This window comes from Rasamsonia byssochlamydoides, assembly GCF_041956645.1.
Source record: "Rasamsonia byssochlamydoides strain NRRL 3658 unplaced genomic scaffold VTN77scaffold_15, whole genome shotgun sequence".
Classification (NCBI taxonomy): domain Eukaryota; kingdom Fungi; phylum Ascomycota; class Eurotiomycetes; order Eurotiales; family Trichocomaceae; genus Rasamsonia; species Rasamsonia byssochlamydoides.
In genome coordinates, this window is record NW_027192398.1 from 260930 (window position 1) to 284666 (window position 23737).

A 23737-nucleotide genomic window follows, 5' to 3' on the forward strand; every position below is an offset into this window, starting at 1 on the left:
GTCCCCGCAACGGGTCCTTCCCATCCCAAAAGTGGTCAAAGCGAAGTGCTCAAAGTGGGCAAGGACTACGTAACCTGCTGTACCGTTCTACATACACTCATACCCCTCCGCAAGTCGATAAATAGATGGACACGACCCCGTATTTCTTGTATTATGGATTGGGACCACGAGCCTTTTTTTTTTTCTTCCCTTCTTCCCCTACGTACTCCGTATGCATGGTTGAATTGAATTCATTCTCAGAATTCAAGTGAACGGGATTATAGAATTAAATCTAAAGTCCTTCTGCCAACTCCATCTAAGCTGGATACTTAGAGGATACTTCAGAGGCAAACGAAGAACTGCATATTACTAGTCTACACGAAACACTAATCCACAATACAGACTGGAATAATACCAAGGCGAGCCAGCCAACCTCGAACCCACTGTACACACAATCCCCAAAATGTGACGACCGGCAAATGAACTGACCTGCGAACAGATGCGAGCCGACATGATCACAACCAGTCTGCTTAGAAAATGACTAGCGACGCCCCAAAGAACGTGGACAAGATGACCACCAAGCCGCAGTACAGCGGAGCCAGCGTCAACTCAGGAGCACGCAGTCCGGCAGCGGCGCCTTTCGAGCTGGACGAAGTCGACGTCGCAACGGAGCCGGTCGCCGAGCCCGAGCCTGGAGTCGCCGTGCCAGTGGACTCCGTACCCTTGTCTTGACTGCCTGGGCCGGCGAAGCCAGGTCCCTTACCGGCGCCCTGCGTCATATACTTCTTGGCCGGCTCTGGTATAGCAGGGAGGTCGTCGTTGGGGACGTCCCAGTTTGGCGGTTCAGGCGCCGGGCAGCTGCTGGCACCACCGGTCTGGTTGTAGCCTCCGTCGCCATTCGGGTTGGGAGTCTTGGCCAGAGCCGTCTTCAGCGCCTGGTAGTCGGGTTTCTCCTGGACATTGTTGCCGTTGATGATCACCAGGCCATAGTTGCTTCCTTCCTCCGAGTACTCGTACACAAGACCACCAGAGTACACGCCGGTCATCTGGGTGGAGTAGAGCGAGGCGACCTCCTGGAACTCACGCTTGTTCGTGTTGCAGCCGTATTCGGACAGGAACAGCGGGATGCCGTAGCCGGTGAAGTTCTTCACCTTCTGGTCCCAGCCGGACTGGGTGAAGGAAGACGGGTCACACCAAGAGTAGTCGTTGAAGGCGAAGAAGTCGCTGCGCTCGTCATCGGTACCGCAGTTCATGTACTCGGCCATTTGCAAGCGGTTGGTGTCGACGTCGGCCTGGAAACCCGTCAGAACTTGTTTTCAGAACTTGTTTCTGCTGAACAGTGACTTACCGCAGAATATCCGACCGGGACCTGGCGAAGATTGCGGGAACGAATGTACTGGCGAATGTCACGAGTGACTGCCTTCACATAGGGGGCCGCCTTGGAGGAAGGTCCGTCGTTGATGACCTCGTTACCGGAAAAGAAGGCCAGCGTGTTGGGGTATTTGGCGAACATCTCCACGGTCGCGAACACGCTTTGCAGATAGACGTCGTTGTACGAGGTTTGGGGATCCGCACGGTTCAACGAGTACTTGGGGGTGTTGACGTCCAGCACGACGTAGATGCCCGCATCGGCCAATGCATTCATACACTCATCGTGGTCCTGAGAGTTGTCGACAGAGTACACCCGGATGGTGTTGAGGCCCAGGTCCGTGAACTTCTGGATGTCCCGCTTGCAGGTGTTCGGGTCCGCCAGAGGGTCATCCAAGTTGGACGAACCGCCCGGCTGGTAGTCGACACCGCGGATGTAGAAACGATTGTCACCTTGGAAGAAAGCGTTTCCCTTGACCGTGATGGGGGTGATGCTGTCGCGGGTCTTCAACTGCTGGGGGGCGGCCCTGACCACTGAGGCGCCCATCGTGATGGCCGCAGCCATCGAGGCGATGCTGGCCTTCATGATGGCGGTGGAGGAAAATAGGGCGCTACGGTTCACAACAGCAACACCGAAGGGCGAAATGGCTCTCGAGAACGAAAGACGAGGGCTGCAGCTGATAAAAAGAGATTATAACTGCAATATGTCGAGAAGAAATATGCCGAGATGAATGCCACTACGAACGAGAGACGAGAAGAGAAAAGAAAGACACAGGAATCCGGAACGAGTGACGGTATCTTCCTGTTGGTAACGAAGAGGGAAGGGGCTGGACCCGGTATGAAGGAGAGGGCGAACGAGCGAAGGGAAAGAATGGGTTACATACAGAAGGAAGGAGCGAGCATAGCAAGTAAGGGTGGCAACCTTTTAACTATGGCTCTGACCTGCCTCCCCTGATTATCATCCTCGCTCCTGCTCCACACGGCTCCGGAGAGATTGTCATGTACAGTAAGAAGGCATGACCAGGGGCCGGAAGATAGTCTCTTCTCCCTACGATCCGCAGTCTATCTTCCCTCGTGGACACAGGATGGTTCCACCGACTGACTGACAGATCAGCAATCGATCCTTGGGAGAGTGAGGGTCCTGGAGGCTGTGCAATTCGCGATCCACCGTCCCTGTGTGAGAGCGAGCCTGTGAGGTGTTGCAGAGACATCCCGACCGTGCATGATGATTTGCATCCTCGGAATTCTGTGCAAGGGATAAGCAGCGATGCGCCAACCACAGGCACTCTGCCGCCAGGCCCGCCACAGGATCCAGCAGGACCCAGAAAAGCCGGAATACACCAATAACGGGTCCCTGATAGGGCCCAAAGACCGCAGGGCCAAAGTCAATCACAACGTCATGGCGCATCTGCAGGTCCCAGGGTCTGCACAACCCCGCGGCCATGGCGGACGCCGTTGGAAGTCTGGGGCTTGGCAGGTCCGCCGGGAACGCCCTGAGACGCGATCGCTGCCCGCCGTGGAGAACAATCCCCACTCATCTGCCTGTGCTCTCCTTGGCATGGTCCAGGATTGAATTGAATCCTGAATGATCACTCTGAAGCTGATGGTATGTTGCATGAAATGGCCATCAAGTCGTCAAATCAGACGGAGCACACTACGTGATCGCCGATTTCCACATCGCGACTTTTTTTGTCGCTAACAGACTGCTGTGTACTTGCCAAAATCCACGCTGGCAACATATTTGACAGCTTTTCCAGCCTTGTGCAAGCCTGATTCGCCCCTGGACTTGGTCCAACATGCTTCGTGTTCGTTCGGATGCTATTCTCGGGCTCAATGTCATTCAAATACGGACTCGAACCTGGCGGTCTTGGTCGTGTGGCGACAATGGAGAGGGCTGACTTCTTGGCAATTAACCCATCTTAGGTACTCGGAGAATTCTTCGTCTTTTCGTGTCTGATTGAACGACTTTTCTATGGGCAGCCTGCGTAGTGGAATTGCTATGCAGTATGTTGTCCCTTTCACGATTTTCATCAGCATGTCGTCTTTCTTTTCTTTCTCTCCCGGAATCGAGATAATACCGTCTGCCAAAAATAGCGTGGTCGATGTTCTGGTACACTCGATGTTCTGGAATCTGGACTCCTCGGTCGGGCCCGGGCGAGCCGTGGTTGGGCGTGTCTCAGGCTTTAGGTTCCTTACCCGCTCCGCTGCGCCTATGACGAAACAATATCACACCGTCTTACTCCTGTGCAATAATAGCTACCACGCACCTGGAACGCTGTTGAAATGCCAAGAATGGCTACTCTCTCTCTCTGTCCACTTGTTTCCACTCAAGTTTCATTATTATTATTGGACCCTAGATGCTGACTTGGATGGCCAAGACCGTGACTGCAAGTTGATTGAAGGCTTCGCTTCATGACTTTGACATCCAACACATTGGATCGCAGTGACAACGATAGTCAAATTAAAAAGACTATACTCTCCCCAATGGAGTGTCACCATTCACAACCAAAATGCCTGACAACGCGATAGAAACGATCATATATACTGGTGGAACTGCGGGGGACCAAGTTGGTCCCTCCATCTCTCTCCCCAGATCATCAATGCGACAATTGGGAACCAGAACAGAAACAATATCAGGGCAAACGTGGTCCACGCCCAAGAAAAGCCGACTTTTTCTCCATACGGAAGGGCAAAGAACGCCAAGCAGAACGATAGGCCTCGACCCAGGTTCATGAGCACGGCACTCTCCGGCGTCTGTGGCTTGTAGCAGTCGGAAACGTAGGCATACAGACAGGTTGATGTGACCTGCAAACCAAATGCACCTGGTTGCGTTCTGCGGTCAACAAGTTTCTACAGCAAGGTAGAGCTCTCCGAACTTACTGATTCCCAGTCCAACCAGTGGAATCACCCAACTGGCACGTTTCTCCACACAGACGCCAAAAGTAATAATCCCCGCCAGCATGAGAAGCCGCAGGACCAGTCAGAAACAACCGATGCTCCGCTTTCCTTACACGATCATAGCCCTTCGCCAAGCGATACATGATGTAGTCGGAGACCTTCCCCGCCGTGAATTCACCCAGGACAGAGCCGATTGTCAGAGGAATGCCTATACAGAGTCCGATGGAGCCACTGTGGAAATGGTAACGCGTGGAATATATGCTTGCTATACTGATGGCAGGCAATATGTTCACAAAACACCACGACCATGTATATATAGTACCAAAAGGACAGGGAAACAGACGGGTATTTCAACATGAGAAAAGACGTGAAAAAATCGTGAAGCTGCAGTCTTCGCTGAGGGATAAGGTTCCCCTTCAGGTTGAACAGCATCTCCCAGTAGGTCCGTTGATGAGTCCGTCTCGCCAGGAAGCTTGGGTCTCTGGAGAAGAGCGTTTCAGGAAGAGAAAAACAGCGAAACTCAGCGATGCTGCTGTGATGATGGCAGGGAGCCAGAAGTCCCATGCCCATCCTGCCGCCTGGGCGATATAGCCTCCTCCTAGCAGTCACGCCAGGATCAGCCACGACACTTGAGAAAAAGAAGCGGGTTGTGTGCGTGCTGACCTAGAAAAGCAATGTGGCCCCCGTTGGTCACTAAGATGGTGTAGACCCCAGTCTTCTCCCCCCTCTCGTGGAGGAAGAACATGTCATTGAGGCACACCGTGCCGACGGACATCATGCCCGACATTCCAATGCCGTTTAAGGCTCGCGTTCCCAGTAAAGCTGAGTACGAAGTCGACTGGGCCGAGCCAATGTTGCCAAGGATGGCGATTATTTGAGATAGGATCGTGACAGGCCGGCGACCGTACACGTTGGTCAATGGGGCCCATATGAAAGACTTGAGATGGACCGTCAGCCAGTAACGAGAGAGGAGTGTCTAACTAAATGGGGTTGTAGGAATGAATGGAAGCAGTTCAATCCTACCGCAACGCCACCCATAAGGATGGCAATTGTCGTCGTATAAGAGATTGCGGTGGTCGATTTGTGAAATGCTTCCCCCAGGAGCACCAAACTCGGGTTTGCGACCCCGGCATTGAACGGCCCTAAGAAGGCCATGAAGCTGACCTGGACCAAGATGGTCCACTTCAACCATCGAGGCCAATTCTGTCTTTATCAGTGAATCTTGCCAAAGCTGCAAATAACGGAATGCAATTCACGTAGAGGTCTTTGCCTACCAACGGATCATCTTTGAAGACACTGGGCTGAGGGACCAGCGGCAGGCCATGCTTGTCCACCTTGCAGGATCCGAGATTTGCGTGATAGTTCTCCGGGTCAGATCCCCTGTTCTCATACTGAGAACCGCCACTTTTCACATCGCTCGCCGGGGAGGGCTGGACGTCTGTCATTGTCAATCAACGTTGCGTTTACAGTCAGTCATCACAACGATGGATGGAGACTTCAACATGGACTGGTGGATGTCCCTGGCACGTCAAATAGCCTTAAATAACGCGTAGAACCTTGCTGTGGATGGACATGCATCCCTGGCAGCTAACTTGAGCTGAACCATGGTTGAGTTTTGCGGAGCCGTTAGCATCGCAGTGATTGATCACACAGCATCAGGGGACGACACGTCCACTCCAGACAGGTGCTGCATTGGATAACTGTTCAGATGGTTTGCGACTGGGCTGGCAGACTCAACAACGTCCCGGTACTCCGTATGGACTGTACGTAGATCATGACAGGACCGGATGTGTCCTTCTCAGTCGTCTCGCATATGCACGCGTTTTCAACCCGGCTAGCGGACGATCGCCTGCCTCTTTGGGTATGGCTTGCCATGCAGACGATGCTCGACAGAATCGGGTGAATCCTTGAACTGGCAAAAAGCAAGCTTGGGGTAAAAACTACCTAGTAACTTAGTTACCTACTAGGAGTTATTGAACCGTGCCTTTCTCCAAATCCCAGCAGCTGAAACTGTAAGTCTGGCGAAAATCAGATTGATCCTAATCGATGTGACTCCCCGATTCCTCCCCGCTCGCTGCGGAGACTAGTGCTGGCTCTCGGGGAGGTAAGCACCCAACTCCAGCTCCAACCTCGATCTTGCGATACCGCCATTTGTGGCGTGCAACTTCTCTGCAGTCCTTCTTACCGTCTCACCTGCGCCATGTGAGAAGATCTTACGGTCCCGTCAGACAATATGGCCGGCAGCGGAGAAAAGGTCAAGCCAGGGAAGCGACGCGTCCCAGATTCTCTCCGCCGGCGGACATTAGTGAGCTGCGACCGATGCAAAATCCGCCGCATTCGCTGCTACCGCGCTAATCAACACGAGTCGTGCGCCAGCTGTCTGAACGGCGGAGTCAAGTGCGAATCGACCCTTCCGAGAAAGCAGCGGGTCTATGGCAGTGTTGAGAGGTTCAGTCTTCGTTATCGCGCGCTGGATGCCCTCGTGCGGGGGCTGTTTCCGAATGAAGACACCGACGATATCGACGCTCTCTTCCGCCTCGCCAGAGACCGTGGCATCTCCATGCCATCTGCGGACGACCAGACTCCTGCTCCGGAGGCCTTCAGCCGCAGTTCCCCGACGATATCCCGTTCTCCGGCACCTACACAGACTGACCCGCTCAACGCGGCAGACGACCTAGATGATACATCTTCGTCGGAAGTGTTTGAGGAGAGATTGATCCCAGCTCCCCATGGCGTCTCGCATTACGTCGGACCAGTAAGCTCGTTCGACTTCGCTTCTACAATTCGGCAGCTTGTGGCCAAATACAATGGTATACGTGCACGCGACGGGCAGCGGACCAAATTAGAAGTGGACTTTGCAAACGCGATGGTCAGCAAAGCCCTCGAGCCCCGAATAAAAGGTCATCCAGCAACTGTCGCATGTGAAGGGAGACATGGGTCGGACAATCAGCTGCCAAGCAGGCAAAGGAACCACGAACAGCTGTATTCGACATTAGATCCACCACCTTCGGTGATATCCAATAAGTCGCCGAACCAGAATCTTCGAGATATGCTGCCTCCGAGGGACTTATCGGATGTCCTGGTGCGCGCGTTCTTCGATCGCGTCCATCCCAACTACACCCTGTTCCATCGTGACGTTTTCCAGCTTCGCTATGAGTCCCTGTGGCATCCAAACACCTCCCAAGCACATGACCCTGAGCCTGGCTGGGTCTGCTCCTTGTTCATGATGTTTGTCCTGGGAGCTGAGACTCTGGGGGAGGACGGCTCTGACGAGGCGATTTCAATCCAAACTCGCTATGTGAAAATGGTGAGAGAACGGTTTGAGCAGCTTGCGTTCACCGCGAGCCTGGCAAATGTCCAGGCTCTTCTGTTGCTTCAACTCTACGAACATAATGCAGGAGAGCGCAACACCGCCTGGATGTTTCTCGGGCTGGCAGCCCGCATGGCCATCGCGCTGGGTATGCACCGCGAAGGCGCGAACAAAGGGTTTGACTCAATCGAGAGGAACACACGGCGCATAGTCTGGTGGACTCTGTATATGTTCGAACAGAACGTTTCTATTATTCTCGGGAGACCACCGAGTATTGATCCCATGGAGGTTAATGTCAGATTGCCTGACGAAGCCATTTTCGATGGTGGAGACTTTCCACCGGATTATCATGCACACGCACTGTCTCTGATACAGATTGCACCCCGCGTCAAGAGACTGGCTTCTGCAGTCTCGCCGAAGTACCTGAATGAGGAGGCCTTGCTGCCCATCTGCGCCAAGGCAGCGCATATGCTGCAAGAGCTCGACTCGTGGAAGTCACGGCTGCCTCAGCATCTCACTCCCAATTGGCACTTCATGAGCCCACGGCATCGTCGCGCTGTGCTCATGATGCACGTCTATTACTACCATCTCAAGTCGATCGTAGCGCGGCCTTACCTCCTGTGTAGAGTCAACCGGAATATTGACCGGCAATTGCAAACCGCCAACGCTATGCTCGCGGCTGTCAGTGCCAACATTGACTCATTAGGCCAGGATTGTTGTTCTTCGGCGAAGGCTGCACTCGACCACCTTCACCAACTATCGATATTCGGTCTTCTGGAAGGGGTAGCCTGGATGGACTTTTACTACGTCTATCATGGCATGATGGTAATGAGTCTGGACTTTCTGGGGCGGCCGCGAGACTCGCCGCCTGACTCGGCGAGGGACGTTGCGCACAAGATGAGGCTGTCTTCCATGATCGATCTATCTCGACGCAGTAAACTTGCACCGACATACAAAATTCTGTCACGGGTAGCAATCGATCTCTCTCTCATCGCTGGGGTTGGCAACGAGGAGGCGTCTTCCCAGGAGGAAAGAAAGCAATCAGAGATCATTGAAAGTGTGAAACCTCCGATTCAAAGCGTTCCTCCGCAGCAGGCTTTCTCTGCAGTTAGCAGCATGCCGGCAGTTCATCAAAACGATATCTCTATGCCGGTGCCGGAGCTCATTTCAGACTTGTATCAATTCGGCACCAACGAGATGCCTTGGGATTTTTTTAATATCAGCGTCGCTGGCAATGGTGACTTCCTTTCAGGTTCCTCGCAGCAAATGTCAGCCCAATTCTCGGGAGGTTTTGATGAAATGGGTCTCATGAACCATGCACAGCCAAACAATTGGCCTGGATAGTAGCACTTGTTCTTATACTGCCATGTAAGTCACGCAAGCTACAACGTCCTCTGATACGTTTAGAATAACGGTGGAGAATTTATGTCCTGATCATATGCATTGTTATTCATTGCGCTAACTGATGTTGTAGGTTTAAATATGTTTCTGAATCGTCACTTGCAGCCAAACACATAAAAAGCACTAAGCTGTGACTGTCGCCTTCAATACTTGTAGCTCCGTCCTGGTTTCATGTGCTGTCAATGCCTGCTCTAGTTCTCGATAAGCGTCGTATCCGAAGAGCTCGTCGAGGAACTCTTTTCTCGACCGGATGTTGATATGGTTCTGCCAGATTCCGGGGTGGTCAAGCAGCCATCTATCCCGTCTCTGTTGTTTCGGACCGTCCTCCATCTGCGTGAACCATCTGGAATCGATGGACGCACGTGCGACCATGGCGGTTCGCTCAATTCGAAGTTGCTCGTAAAGTTGCAGAGCCGTAGGAAGGGTTTCCTTAGCAGGAAACTTCTCTAGCAGTCCGCCAAGAATGGCTGCGTCTTCGATGCCCATTGCTGCTCCCTGAGCTAGATACGGCGTCATGGCATGTGCGGAGTCGCCGATTAGACAGAGCTTCGAGGAGGGGTGAACCCAGCTGGAGAGTCCCTCGTGGGTGAACAACTACAACGAAGCGAGTTAACAAGTTGAATTAGAAGGGACATCGTGTAGGCTTGCTTACCCGCCACTCCAGTACATGGTCAACAAATTCCAACATTTTGTCGATCCTGACACTGTAAATCTTCTCCACGCAGATGTAGACAGTGTCATAACTTACCTCGGATCCCATGACTGGAAAGCCTGCCGCACGTCACTGCCCGTACCCGGTTTCTGGTTGACTCCTTCGGGCATATTTACGTCGCACCTTGCCAGACGTCAGTCAACCTGATCAAACAAGACTGAAGCTTCGGCAAACTCACGTGAATACAAAGTTCAACAAGGGTTCATGAATTCCTTGTAGGAGATACGACAGGACGGTGCCATGTGGTCCAATCCAGTGGTTGTTTCGCGGCACGGTGATGAATTCTTTCAGTTCGGGAATGCCCTCTAATTTCCTGGTTGGCACCGTCACCCGGTAGACCATCTGGCCGGTGGGCATCGGTGGTCCTGGACGTCCCATGACGACCTCCCGGCAGATGGAGTTCAGACCTGTCACCCGGAGGTTAGTGGTTTGTTCAAACCTTGATTGGTACTGCAGTGGAAAAACAGTATCATACCATCTGCTGCGATAACAAAATCAGCCGTGAAGCGTCTGCCATCCTTGGTGACCAGCGCTGGAGTCTCCGGATCGACTTCGACGACACGGCTATCCAGATACGTTTTTACACCAAGATCGGCTGCACTTTCAGACAGGCCGTGATGGAAATCAGCTCGATGGATGTGCCTGCCACGTCCGTGTCAATTAATTGACATTGGGAGATGACTTCGAGAAGAAACGACTGGGGCATACCAGTACGGCGAACCGTACTCGTTCTGCGCAGGCTCTTTCAACGGACACTCAACCAGCTTCGTACCATCTTTCCACCGCATCATGCGCAGATCAACCGGCTCGGTGCAGAATCTCTCGATGTACTTGTCTACCCCCAACTTGCGCAGAATGCGCGATGAGTTGGGTGATACCTGGATGCCTGTGTCACTGTTAGGCTTGTCTACTCGTCTGCTTGTTGCCTGCCTTCTGTATGAAGATGGGGATAGCTACCCGCTCCGATGTAAGTGATCTGCGGCGCGCTTTCCAGGATTTCAACTTGATGATGGCCTGCTTTCGCGAGTGCGATGGCCACCGTCAGACCTGCTAGGCCGCTTCCGACGATGATGATGTGCTGGTGGCCATGATCAGTCAAGTGCTCATGAGGTCCAGCAAGTTTGCTAGAAGGACTCTAAGTCTTTGCCATACATACCATTGATTCTGACTAGATGAAATTATCTTCTTGATTTTGGAGTAGCCAGGAGAGGTAACACCTTACCTTGGCAAATATTATACAGCTGATACTAGATATGAGGGGAAGGGTCTATCTATGTACGCACTTTGAACACTTTCTTTATATATATGCATTCCCGGGCTATTTATGTCCATATATCCCAGACGCAACAAACAGCACAGTAGCAGCTCCTTGATAGGATGGGAATAGGTAGATACTAGACAGGGAGCTACCTATTTTGACAAAAACCCCGCTCCTGCTCGTGAAGCTCCAACCAACTCCTCACTCACGGAAACGGGAATAGCCGATGCCCTGCCCTGGACTGCACCACACGGAAGTATTGATCCTTTGATCCATTGATCCATTTGTGATCTATCACCCACTGCTCTTGCATAATTCGAGGATGGTGCTTGCTCTACCTAGGTAGGTACCCTGTTAGGTTAATCAGGATAGGGAACGGATGTGTTCATCCGTCTACGCATTCCGTCTATCGTGGTCTATAATCAGGGTATGACCTCAGTAGAATATATTCCCTCGGTTTTAGGGTAACTTACTTACAACCCTTGTAATTACGCTGTTTGCCTGTCTGTTTATAAGGAAAGAGTGTACTGTAGGTAATAATATTAAATGCATATAGTTCAAACAACGACCTAGGTGGGTAGCTCTGCCGGTAGTATGTATGTACATACCTAGGTACAGTACATACATACTACTTCCATGAGATGCAAGTAATTGCTGCAAAAATTATCTGCAGCTGCAGCGAGATTGCTGTTTAATTAAAGGAGTAAGTCAGTTTTAAACATAAACAATATTTAATAAAAAAATTTTTTTTCGGCTCTCTACTGTACATAGGTAGTCGGCACATCTATCTATTTTATTACTTGCTTGTCCTCTAAAGCGATGCGAATCTACTAATTCTTAACTAATTAATACCTCCAATAGGTAGCAATTTGTTATGGATCAGACCATTGCTGTTGGTCTGCTATAGGCAACGGTATATACATATACCTATACCGTGGAAAACAAGTAGCTTAATGCAGCCAATTAATTTAATTAGATAATAATAGGTGGCACGCACAGCTAAGACGATAAATAAACAAAAAGAAAAGATCAGACCAAAATATACAGTGCAGTATAGTACACATATAAACGGGCATTGTGGCGAATCTAGGATCTATTTTTGTCTTTCTTAGAGCAATCAGAAATGTATGTGGTCTGGTTGTGTTACTCTGTCTGAGAGACAGATTTTTTTTTTGGGCGTTAGATAGGAAAGGGACTGAGATGTGGTGTGGTGTGGTGTCTCTGTTAGTTAGGTACTTTCTTTCTTTCTCAGAGAGAGAGAGGAATGGATAGAATTATAAAGGAATTAATCTTCATCTTGCTGTGGCAGTTTACTAGTTACTACTACCTGGCCTATCTGTTATTATATAACCCCTTAGTAGATATCTGAAATCCATGTCATATGACAAACCCAACAAGAGCATTCATTCATAGATGTCGTCTGTCGGAGATATTCCATCGGCGTAGTGCTATAGGCGTTGAAGTGATGAACATGATGACAGGAAAATGGAGATAGATGTCGCAGCAAAGTAAAGACTTTTTTAGAATTTATGGTTGAAGTAGATAGATATTCTATCTATATACATCTATTTATTTAGTCCTGGAATCTGAAGAAAGGAAAACGATATAGTAATATATTGAAGGGAAGGGAAATCTCAAAGAGCAAAACTAGCTTTAAATTGAACAGTTTATATAAATCCTAGCGGTCTCAAAAAATTGGTACTTTATTTTATTGTTTTAAGGTCTATCGCTAGCATGCAGCATTTATTTACCTGTGGGTGTGGCGGCTCAGTCAAAAACAAAATAAATTCATATTTGGTAGCCTATATTACAAGAATTCGAAGCTGAGGAAGGAAGAAGAAAATTGAAATCAGGACTGTGGGCGAGGGAGTCGATATATCGAAGCGACCCGACCCTTTCCTGATTCGGAAGTATCACGTGACATGAGTCACCTGACCGGACCTTTGGGCCGCGCCGTCACAGTGGGCAGACTTGGAGCCTTATTCTATATCTTATAGTTATAGAGATGATAAAAGATAGGGCTATTCACCCAGAATGCGTAGTAGAGGCATAATGGTTTCAATATTCTAGATATAGGGTTTGCAAGGCATAAAGAAAATTAATGCACGTCTATGGAGGGGAAACGCTAAGTCCAGCGATCGAATCAGGAGAAGAAAATAGGGATATTAGGAATCGCTTAACCGCATGGAGTAGCTCCCATATTACTCCGTATGGTATTCTTCTCCAGAGGTCTACTACCTGCCTTCATAGGTAGTAGTAAATACTTAGGATGGTTAATTCCTGGGTGATCATATCAGGTGATTTATGATCTGTAAAACAGTGATAAAAAAGAGGACAAAGAAAGACTGGCTGTCATGACGTAACCATATGGAAGGGAGATGACTGGCATGCGCATCGCGTGTTCACATCCAGTTCTCGCCAAGGACTGAGCATGCCAACTGGCATTCTGACTCGGTGCATGCTGCCTAGGGTGCTAGAACGTGCAATGTCGTGGTAATTGCCGCATGCGGAAGGAATGCAGGCTGGAGAAGCGGCGTTTGCATCATCAGCCACAGCTATCCCATTTCTTGATCTTCCTTCAAACGAGAGGGCAAGATTTTATCTTAACTTTCATCCTGTATGAATCCTCCGCAGATATAACAATTATACCATCAATTGATACCGTCACGGCAGCATGAGCGGCCAGGCAGCTAGCTACTACAACCACGATCGGATCTTCCAGGACCCCCGCCCTGCGCCGCAACCTCAGTATGCGAGCGACAATAGCAACAATGCCTATTACCAGGCTGCCCACGAACCAAAGAATCCTCCCTCATACGCATCCGACCAGGGTCAGCCGGTGTACGATTTCGACCAGGCGTTTCGGATCGAGAGGCCCAAGTTCCATGATGTCTGGGCGGGTTTGCTTGTGAGTTGCCTTCGATGGCCGTCAGATGCAACGGGTTTATATATCCCTATATACAGCTAGCTGACTGCCCAGCTCATTGCCGTTTTCTTTGGCTACGTCGCCGTGTCAGGCTTAGCCATCCACAAATACTCCCAGACAAAAGGATTCAACGGCAGCGGCATCTACGACGGGTCCAACACTTTCTCCTTAGACACTAACACCCTCGTCCTGTTTATCTTCGTCCTCTGCGTCGCCATCGCCTTCTCGTGGGCGTATTTTCTCGGCGCGCGCTACTTCACCAAACAGTTCATCTGGATCACGGGGATTTTGAACATCATCTTCGCCATCGGCACCGCCATCTACTACCTCGTGGAGAGGCAGTGGGCGGCGGGTATTGTGTTCCTGTTATTCGGCGTCTTCGCGATCCTCTGCTTCATCAGCTGGATTCCGCGGATTCCGTTCAGCGTCCTCATGCTGCAGTCTGCCATCGACGTGGCGCGTCACCACGGAAATGTGTTTCTGGTCAGCGCCATCGGAGGCCTCGTGGCAGTCGCCTTTTCGGCGTGGTTCTCGGTCACGCTGGTAGCCATTTACGCCGCCTACGAACCTAATGGCCACGGCGTCAATCCTTCCTGTGGCAGCGGCGGGTGCAGCTCCGCCAAGGTCATCGGCTTGTTGGTGTATGTCACCTTCGCCATGTACTGGCTGAGCGAGTGGCTCAAGAACACGGTCCACACGACCATCGCTGGGGTGTATGGGTCGTGGTACTTTTGGAGCTGGGCTCCTGGCGGGTTTCCCAAGGGGTCAACTCGCGGTGCTTTTAAACGCGCGACGACCTACTCCTTCGGCAGCATCAGTCTGGGCAGCCTGATGATCGCCATTATCAACATGCTCCGTCAGGCCTGCTCGGTCGCGCAGCAGCAAGAGGCAGCGGAGGGAAACATCGTCGGTGGCATCGCAGTGTGGATCCTGGGATGCTTCATCGCGCTTCTGGACTGGCTGGTGACGTTCTTCAACCGGTACGCCTTCTGCCACATCGCCCTGTACGGGAAAGCATACGTTCCAGCGGCCAAGGACACCTGGACGATGATGAAAGACCGAGGGATCGACGCGCTTGTTAATGACTGCCTGATCGGGCCCGTCCTGACCATGGGCTCGGTGTTCGTCTCGTACCTGTGCGCGCTGCTCGCATATCTATATCTACAGTTCACGCAACCAGCCTACAACACAACGGGTCAGTTCACTGCCGTCATTATGGCTTTTGCGTTCGTCATCGGCCTGCAGATCTGCCAGATCTTCCTGACGCCGATCGGCAGCGGCGTCGACACGATTTTTGTGGCCATGGGGTGGAATCCAGAGATTATGATCCGCGACCACCCTGAGCTGTATCAGCAGATGATCCAGCTGTATCCGAGGGTGCAGGAAGCTATTCATGTGTGAGTAGTATTCGGTGGGAACTTTCCATTTGTTAAGGTAGAGAATTGTTCGTATACTATTGGTATTCAGATGAATGAATGGGAGTACGGAATATGTACTCTAATTCCTTGATATTCGCGTCTATGGCTACCGAGAGAATAGAATATAATGATTAGAATGGGTACATTCGTTTCCTTGGAAGTCTGCGATAATTAACATTTAGAAACAGACAAGTTGGAATCTGACACACAGAGAGATAGATAGATAGATAGATAGATAGACAGACAGACAATAGAAGAAAGATCACATCCGTCAGTACATATACCCATTTAGGGGCAATTTGCAATATGGCCAGCGAGGAATGAACCCTGCAAGTATGTATGTATGTACATACTGAGACAAAAAAACAAATGTGAAGGAAAATCTAGGTACCAATATGGAATGTTTTGGGTTGTTTATTTATAAAAAGCATATCGTTCCTTTTTTCTATTCTATTCTTCTCCCAGCTTTCTTTTCTTTGTTATTTTCCTTTTTTTTTTGTAGTGAGGTTGTTAGGTTCGTCTATATGAGGTCTCTTAGGAGTTTGACATGGTCAGATCAGTTCAGTTCAGATTGGGGATCTAGTCCAGCTAGCTGATGTTATCATTGTAATATTCCATTTATGCACTGTACATACATACTGTACTGTACATAGATACACAGTTACTTGCATGACAGGTATCTATCTTCACAGTGGAAGTGAATGAAGTCGGGGTTACTCACTCCATAATGCCTATTAGATCAAAGATATCACCATCATCATTATTATTAATGTCTTTCATCAATAGAACAACCTCAATCAATCCCACTTCATGCTACCTAGGCATATTAGGTATACTGTCATATAGTCTATTAATTAATCATTAACCAGTCTCCATCCATGCATATCTGTCTGTCACTCACTCGCGTGCTGCAGCGGCCGTCTCAACTTCTTTATCAAGAAATACAATGTAGCGATCCATCTTCAATCAATCCATTGACTCCATCACTCAAACACCGAAACGAATATCCATGTATGCTCTTGTATATCTCCTGTTGAGGTAGTGTCATTGGTAGGGATATCAACCATCAACCAAGTGTATCTGTATCCGGGAATTCGCACCGTCCACACGCACATGTATAAATGCACATAAGACCGTCTCTGTAGGACAAAACTCATTCAAAAAGAGGAAATGAATGAAAGACGGCATTTCGCCGAGCATATAGTATGGCAATATGGCTGTAGTTCATGACTGATTCATCGGGAGAATCTTCTCGACTTCCTGAATCGTGTATCGAAGCCTTGCGTCGAGAGAGATGCCCATTCGGAGGTAGATATGTTCTCCACAGCGGCCCCTGGTCATGTCCCTGCTACTGCAGCTGTTGTTGATATTAGGATTCACGCTGCTGCCACCCCAGCAGAACCCATCGAGAAACACCTGCACCGACCTAGCCATCTCTCGCAGCTCATTCAGCACAAGCTGATGCGTCATGATCTTGCCCACCTCCTCGTCCAGCTTGTACGCGCCGACGGAAAAGGGTCGATGCACGACTGACACCGCCTCCTTCGATGGGGAGTGCGTGCCGTTCCCATTCACGACGTCCAGATCTGGATCGTCGATGTTGACGATCGCTTGGTACCAGGTTAGGATCTTGGAGTAGATCACGCCCATGAGAATGGGAAAGCAGAAATCTTTCGCGCAGGGGCATGTCAGGAAGGTTGTTGTGTTCTTGACTGCTAAGCTGTTCACTTGGAGGACTTGGTCGATTGTAGGTGCAGAAGGATTGCTGCCGATTTCTTCCACTTTGCACCCCGGTCCACTACTGCACGTATCGTGCGGAGTGGACAGGTGGTACAAGCTCGCCAACGTCCCCAGCGCGAGACCGATGCAGTCGTGGGAAGAGTCGACACCGCTACTGCTGAGCGGTTTCTCAAACGAGGCTGCTAGAGGGCTAAACCCCGTTTCCAGGGTCGACATCTTCATGCTAAAACTGGGGCAGGGCGACATGTACGGCGCTTGCTGCTGCTGCTGCTGCTGTTTGTGCTCCTCGGGATTATTCTGAGGCAGCAGCGGCAAAGGGGTTGACAGGTCATGAATTGCCGTGTTTCCTTTCTTGGAGAAGCTGTGATTCGGCCCGTATTCCACAGAAGCGTTGATGGTGAACTTTTCTGACGTTCCCAACGGGCTGTTTTCGGTGTAGAACAGCCCGTATGGGTTTGCAGCTGTGTGGGTGACGTTCGTCGCTAGCATGGTCTCTAGATTGATCCCGTCCAGACAGGGCACAGGCACTGCTGGACCCACAATCTTGATATCATCAACAGCAGCATTGCCACTGCTGCTGCTGCTAGCTTGTCTGTTTCCCACAATGGTCGCCATCCGCTGTCGAGATCGCGGCGGTTTCCCCGATCTCATGGACCTGCTATAGTTGCACTGCAGATCAAGCGAGCGGCAGCGCTGGCAGGCCGGCTTCTCCTGACCGCACTTGATCTTGTTTGCCGAGCACCTGTCACAGGAAGAGCGGAGCTTGACGCGGGATGTAGATGTGGATGTCGTTGTGGTGAACTGTGGAGACGCGGAATCGGACATTTGCTTGCTTGCAACGGTAGGTAGGGAGTAGTATTGGAAGGCGGTCCGTGCCATAGGGTTGTTCAGAAGAAGTCAAGCGGAGGTAAATTCAAGAGTTGTAATCTCACAGGTTCACACCTCTCTCTTCAAAGACCAAAAAAAGAAAATGCACCCTCTATCATGTCTCGACTGAATGGATATAATTTCCAAAGTTATACCAGTGGAGGTAAATACCATATTTAAGTATACAACGCAAGTAACCAGCATCCTCTGCTTTAGTCCATATACCCCGATTTACTTCCCATACAGGCGACGGTGCAACTTCCATGACTTTGACTCGCCAAGAAATGTTGCAGGCTGAGTCTCACTCGTACCTGATATGATATATCAGACCTGCCTGGGAAGGAAACTCACCAGCATTACTCTCATCCTGCTTCGTGGATACTCAATCTGACACGGGCCGGACCGCCGGAGAAACAAGAGAATTTGTCATGCTGACGGCTCCATGCAGGTTCACGGTACATACGCAGGTCCAAACGTGGCAGCCAGTTCTGTACCTGTGTTGGTGTGACATCCGGCGATCGTGGCCGGAGATCTTGTGAAGAACCGATGGTTTCGCTGGCAGCTTTGCCATTGGACCAAGAAAGAGGGAAGCATGGCAGATGTGGCCTGCCGGGTGATACACAGTCCACATGTCTCAATCTTGTGTCGCTGCACTCGCTGCAACCATCTGATCAGGATTTGGAAGCATCGATTCCTTTCTATTTGATGGGACCTGCATTGGGCTGGGTCACGTTATGTATCTCGAATCGTGCGAGCCTCTGCTTTTATCATCAGGAACCTGACTCAAACCCAAATAAAATGGAATTCCAGGCAGAATCCACGTCAATTGACGCCTGGCGACGCACGCATTTTTGCGCGAATTTCATATTGGACACAAGTGTCAGAAAACAGAAACAGCAGTCAGAAGCTCGGCCTAGCGGAAGGATTTCAGAGGAAGAATTAAAAGTCCATGCAAATCAAGGATTGCGAGAGGGTACCGAGAGGCCGGTAGGATTTGTCATTGACCCAGATTCAGTTATTTATTCAGCCGTAGAACCGCGTCTGTTCGTGATTGCGACTGTTGTAGTTGAATGATAAGCAGAAATTCGAATGGACAGGCGCGACGCGACGACGTAGATCCAACCTAATTGGTTGGCTCGGAAATAATGCGTCCTGATTGGCAGATCGAAACTGACGTCTATCGCCCCATAGTTGGTTGCAACTATTATTATCAGCTGTACAGGAACAGGTCAAAAGATCGTTTTGTTTTGTTGCTGGATTTGAAATTGCAGAGCTGGCGCGACGGTTCCCTCAGATCACGTCTGTTTCCGTCCATCCGGGCGTCGTCATGACCGGGTTGGTCACCGGGCTGGGGTTCTGGGATAGGGCCGCTGGTGCGGGCGACAGCATCCAAGGACAGGATCGTCAACGGGCAGTATTATGAGCCGGTTGGGGTGCCTGGGAATCACGTGAAGATATCCAAGGACGAGGACTTGGCGCGCAGATTATGGACGGGGGGAGAGCTGAAGGATTATCAGATTGAATAGATTGTTATATCTTGATCGTGAATTAAAGATACTTGTATGTCGTTTGATCGGCTCCGTTAGCGGCCCGATCACGTCTGTATACGGAGGAGGAACACACATATACTTGCCGGTCCCGGCCCGATGTTAATTAATAATTATCATCGACGCAATAAATAATAACAGCTTACTATCTTCTATGAAAAACAAAATAGCTTTCTTTTCATCGCGATTAGCGATACCATTGATTGTTCTGTCTAAAACTCCCCCAGCTGGCTGTTGGGAATTAACTGCGTTACTTGACTGCTCTATAGAGGTGCATCCTCCGAGGAACACCTCACCTGAATGAATTCCTCCGTCGAGTCAGCATGGACTACATCGAGCAGGCCGCCGCCTGGCTGCTCTCCAGCCGCAAAGGCCACGATGCCGGGCTCTTCCACAAATCCCGGGCCTTTGCCAATATACCCGAACCGACGATCCCCCTCGAATCTCCGGACATTGGGCCCACGGGGTCGAATATCCCGCCAGAATATGGCTTCTTTGGCAAAGGCCTCTTTCCGACTCTGAAATGGCCGTCGTCGTCGTCGGCGGAGATCAAGGAATATCTCCTCGTAGTAGAGGACCCCGACGCGCCACTGTCTCAGCCCGTCGTGCATGGGCTATACTACTCCATCCCTGCATCAAGGACGAGCGTCACGAACGAGGATTTCGAAGAACTCTCGCCATCAGAAGCTGCACCAACCTACACGCTCAAAGGCGGCTTCAAATACGGCCTAAACAGGCGGAAAACCGTCTACATTCCCCCGCGCGGACTGCTGGGTCACGGGCCGCATCGCTACTTCTACCAACTCGTTGCCCTCAGGGAGCCTATTGACGTGAGTAAGTTGAGTCCTGCAGCGACGAAGGAGGAGGTTATTGAGCAGATTGATGGGAAGGTGGTTGGTTGGGGGCAGTGGATAGGCGTGTGGGAGAGGAAGAAGTGAATACTTCGTACTCCGAGAAATACGATTAATAAATACTTGGATTTTTTTTTCTTCAGTTATGATATCCATAGACGAGCAACAAGTCAAGCTCGCGCTTGCTTGGGCATTGCGATTGGCTTTTCCCCGCGGTTGATGATGGCTCCCATATTGTTCCGGTTCAGAAGAATGATTTCTAGTGCTTTCCAGAGCAAATATATTTTATGTGTAGTCCATGACAATGAACAGTTCTACCCAAATAAATACACCAACAGACCAAACTCCAGCTCTTGATTGAATGTCACATGCTTCTAGATCATTCCAAGTTTGGTGCTTGACAAATCCTTTATATACAAGGGGATAAGACCGGCTATACCTCTTTGATGTAGTTGGCGGGCACACTCTTAATCTGCCCGCCCTTCTCGACCTCCGCCCAGCCATCTCCGCTGTCGCGGTTGATCAGCACGAAGCGGTCGCCTTCGGACATGCTCCATTCCGCATCGGAGCGCGCCTCGTAATCATACAAGGCCTCCACGTATTGGAGCTTCTTGGCCCCCCGTCTCGGCGCAACTGCTGGCCCAACCCGTTTCGATGCCGCACTCCCTGTCAGTGAGGCGGACGAGTTGGAGAAGGCGGATCCCCGACGATCCGTCGAGCCGGGACTCGGCGAGAGCACGGGCGAAGGGGTTGGTGCAACCTCCACGTACGAGGCCGGCACAAGACCCTCGAGCGAGCCAGCTCGAACACGCATCCAGCCGGAGCCGTCTAGATTCTCGACTTAGCCATGTGACCTCACCAAGGAATTTACCCAGGATTATGCTAGCAAACTTACCGTCTGGGTCCACGACGACGACCTCCTGCCCTTCGTCCACCGTGATTTCTCCCTCGCCATTAGCCTGGTAAGGATAAAGCATCTTCGCTTTGGGTTCACTGGATTTGGCAGGGGATCCCTGTGTCGAGTCATTCGCAGGAGGCGCACTGACATACTGTGTGGGAGGAGGGGCCAGGATCCGGTTTTTCCTTGTTCCTCCTGTCGCGGCTGCTGCGGGATTTGGAGCCGTCGAAGAAGGTGCAGCGGGTTCTGCTGGCTCATCCGACGCAGCCGGCTTGCTTGAAGTAACAGAAGCCGACCGGTGTGCGCTGGCCGCATAGCCAGAGCTCAACGAGTTCATCGTGTCTCTGCGACTCAGCGCAGGTGATTCGGACACTCCGTTGGACGTCGACGGCTCGTTGATGATCGGAGCGGCTTGGGCCTGCTCCTGACGCTCAGCTTTCAGTTTCTTCTTCTCCTCCTTCGTCACCTGCCCAGGACACTCCGCCGGGACCTTCATCTCACACTTGCTGTGACATGTATAACCACAGTCACGGCAGTCAAATCCTTTAGCTGATAGACCCCATATTCTCTCACCGCAAAGGTCACAGTTGGTTGGGATCTTGAACGTCTGTGACCGGAAATTATGATTCCTCGCTCCTAATGACAGATCTCCGACAGCAGAGATCACCGTCGAGGTTTCAACCTCGGCCGTCAGCCGTTTGCGCTCCACCTCGTGGAGCTTTTCTTGCAGAGTAAAAATCGTTCTGACCAGTTCGACCTCGTCGCGATCATCCTTGCCCTGCTTGACATTTTCGCGGATGCGCTTGGCACTCTCGACCTCGCGTCTCTGCTTATCTGCCTCCATCCTCAACTCTCTTGCTTGACTTTTACTCTTAGTCAGCAGGTTGCGGAGGAAGACTTTGGCTGGCTCATCGGCCACAATGGCTGCGTCATCATGCCATATAGGACTGGGCTCGAAAACCAGAGTCGGAGGCTCTTGCGTTTGGGTGGCATTGTGCTGGAGGAACATGAGAGAGTCAAGTTTGGGGTTGTTGCGTGGGATCTCGCTTATGATGTGCGAAATATGCTCCGTGCTTTGGGATAAGGCGGTTGTCTCGAGCTGTGCGGCTAGAGTCCACAGAGAATTCAACTTGGCGACTCTCGTCTCATTGAGGTCTTGCATACTCTAAAAACCGATCCGTCAGCAAGAAAGAGTAATCGGAGAGAGACCCAGAATATACCTACGTCGAGTAGCTCCGGAACGTATTCATGATAGTACTGCTCCCTCAACTTATTCGTCACATTGATGGCGATAAGGTAGGTGTTCTGGTTGTCAATGAAGTTAGCAAATTCCCGCGCATAAAATTGGCCATCGCACGCCATACCTTCACATTGTTCATCTCCAGAACCTGCTGCTGGTAGGCCCCCTGGGCTTTGGTCTTGCTAGAGTCAAACGAGGATTCGACCTTTTTGCGCCGGTTTTCGACCTCCTGACACGCCCCGTCATATTTCCCCTTGGCCTTCTTGAGATCACTGAGAGTGGCCTCCCGCTCTTTCTCGAGCTTGCCGTAGTATTCGACGTGGCTCTTGCGTAGTTCTTCGTATCGTGCCGCCACCTGCTTCAGCGGCTCTGCCACCTGGGAGATGAGCTCGAGTCCGAATTTGTCGCGCACAGCGGCATGCGACTCCACTGCGTTGAGCTGGATGGACCAGGTGGTTAAGGAGGCCGCCTCCAGGGATCCCGGTGTCATGCTGGGCGTGTCTCCCACACTCAAACTGCTGATCTTCTTGGCTTTGCGGTCCGAGTACTTCTTGCACAGTGCGGATAGTTTGGCGGCATATTCCCTCTCGATGACACTTCTATCGCGGTAGAACTGCTGTATCTCGTCCAGCCACGAGATACCATTGGATACCTGTATACCGTCGACTCAGTGGATATCCACACCGACAATAATGGATGGCAGACGGGATGAAAGAGACGTTTCGTATGCAGGAGGGTGGGGAGCTGCATACCCAGGCGTTGACAGGTTTGAACGCATCCTATTCAAATTCAATCTCGTCAGGAGTCGATTCCGCCATGTCTGTCCGGCCACGGGGAGGGGAACCACGTACCTTTAATTCAGCCCCGAACTGGGGGTTCACATCAACCTCTGTCATAACGGCTGCTTCCTCAGTATTCCGGCTCAATCATACGCGCATTGAAGACGGTAGAGCTGTCTGTAAGCGAAGGGCGAAGACGGGCGGACGCTTGTAGTTGGGGTGACTCCGACATGTGCCGCTCCCCCTGTATTCAGCGTGCAGCGTCGCGCAGCTCTCTTCGGCGACCCGGAATAAATTCCAATCGACGCGGCGACTCTTTTCGTAATTCTGGAGCGGCACTGTGGACGTGAGCAGCTGCAACAAGCGGAGAACGGCGATAGCAACAGCCTTACGGTGTAAGTTGCAAGTTGGTTGGTTATCAGTTCCTTAGTTAAGCATAGGCCGGAGGAACATCGGGATCGGGCACGAGACTGCGGGGGGCATCGATGGATTTGACTAAGTGGCGGCTGCGCTGCCACAGTCCAGCCTCAGACCGTCTTATTACT

General features: G+C 51.0%; 8 protein-coding genes across 8 annotated transcripts; 3 read left to right on the top strand and 5 right to left on the bottom strand.

Moving 5' to 3' along the window:
- Nucleotides 1–509: 509 nt before the first annotated feature.
- VTN77DRAFT_1935 (uncharacterized protein) lies at nt 510–1933 on the bottom strand (the record flags this gene model as incomplete). Its single annotated transcript, XM_069417721.1, has 2 exons — nt 510–1271; nt 1328–1933. The coding sequence occupies 2 exons, from the start codon at nt 1931–1933 to the stop codon at nt 510–512; spliced, it is 1368 nt and encodes a 455-aa protein (XP_069279721.1).
- Nucleotides 1934–3817: 1884 nt separating this feature from the next.
- On the bottom strand, nt 3818–4388 carry VTN77DRAFT_1936 (uncharacterized protein; the record flags this gene model as incomplete). The annotated part of the gene is made up of 2 exons (XM_069417722.1): nt 3818–4169; nt 4228–4388. 2 exons carry the CDS (start codon nt 4386–4388, stop codon nt 3818–3820), a joined length of 513 nt encoding a protein of 170 aa, XP_069279722.1.
- Nucleotides 4389–4661: 273 nt separating this feature from the next.
- On the bottom strand, nt 4662–5690 carry VTN77DRAFT_1937 (uncharacterized protein; the record flags this gene model as incomplete). The annotated part of the gene is made up of 4 exons (XM_069417723.1): nt 4662–4843; nt 4909–5182; nt 5269–5448; nt 5520–5690. 4 exons carry the CDS (start codon nt 5688–5690, stop codon nt 4662–4664), a joined length of 807 nt encoding a protein of 268 aa, XP_069279723.1.
- Nucleotides 5691–6478: 788 nt separating this feature from the next.
- Nucleotides 6479–8899, top strand: VTN77DRAFT_1938 (uncharacterized protein; the record flags this gene model as incomplete). The annotated part of the gene is made up of 1 exon (XM_069417724.1): nt 6479–8899. One exon carries the CDS (start codon nt 6479–6481, stop codon nt 8897–8899), a length of 2421 nt encoding a protein of 806 aa, XP_069279724.1.
- Nucleotides 8900–13600: 4701 nt separating this feature from the next.
- Nucleotides 13601–15253, top strand: VTN77DRAFT_1939 (uncharacterized protein; the record flags this gene model as incomplete). Its single annotated transcript, XM_069417725.1, has 2 exons — nt 13601–13834; nt 13907–15253. 2 exons carry the CDS (start codon nt 13601–13603, stop codon nt 15251–15253), a joined length of 1581 nt encoding a protein of 526 aa, XP_069279725.1.
- A 1241-nt stretch (nt 15254–16494) lies between these two features.
- Nucleotides 16495–17835, bottom strand: VTN77DRAFT_1940 (uncharacterized protein; the record flags this gene model as incomplete). Its single annotated transcript, XM_069417727.1, has 1 exon — nt 16495–17835. The coding sequence occupies one exon, from the start codon at nt 17833–17835 to the stop codon at nt 16495–16497; it is 1341 nt and encodes a 446-aa protein (XP_069279726.1).
- A 1912-nt stretch (nt 17836–19747) lies between these two features.
- VTN77DRAFT_1941 (uncharacterized protein) lies at nt 19748–20362 on the top strand (the record flags this gene model as incomplete). Its single annotated transcript, XM_069417728.1, has 1 exon — nt 19748–20362. One exon carries the CDS (start codon nt 19748–19750, stop codon nt 20360–20362), a length of 615 nt encoding a protein of 204 aa, XP_069279727.1.
- Nucleotides 20363–20708: 346 nt separating this feature from the next.
- On the bottom strand, nt 20709–23309 carry VTN77DRAFT_1942 (uncharacterized protein; the record flags this gene model as incomplete). Its single annotated transcript, XM_069417729.1, has 6 exons — nt 20709–21103; nt 21171–22338; nt 22398–22478; nt 22538–23065; nt 23166–23192; nt 23265–23309. 6 exons carry the CDS (start codon nt 23307–23309, stop codon nt 20709–20711), a joined length of 2244 nt encoding a protein of 747 aa, XP_069279728.1.
- Nucleotides 23310–23737: the final 428 nt, after the last annotated feature.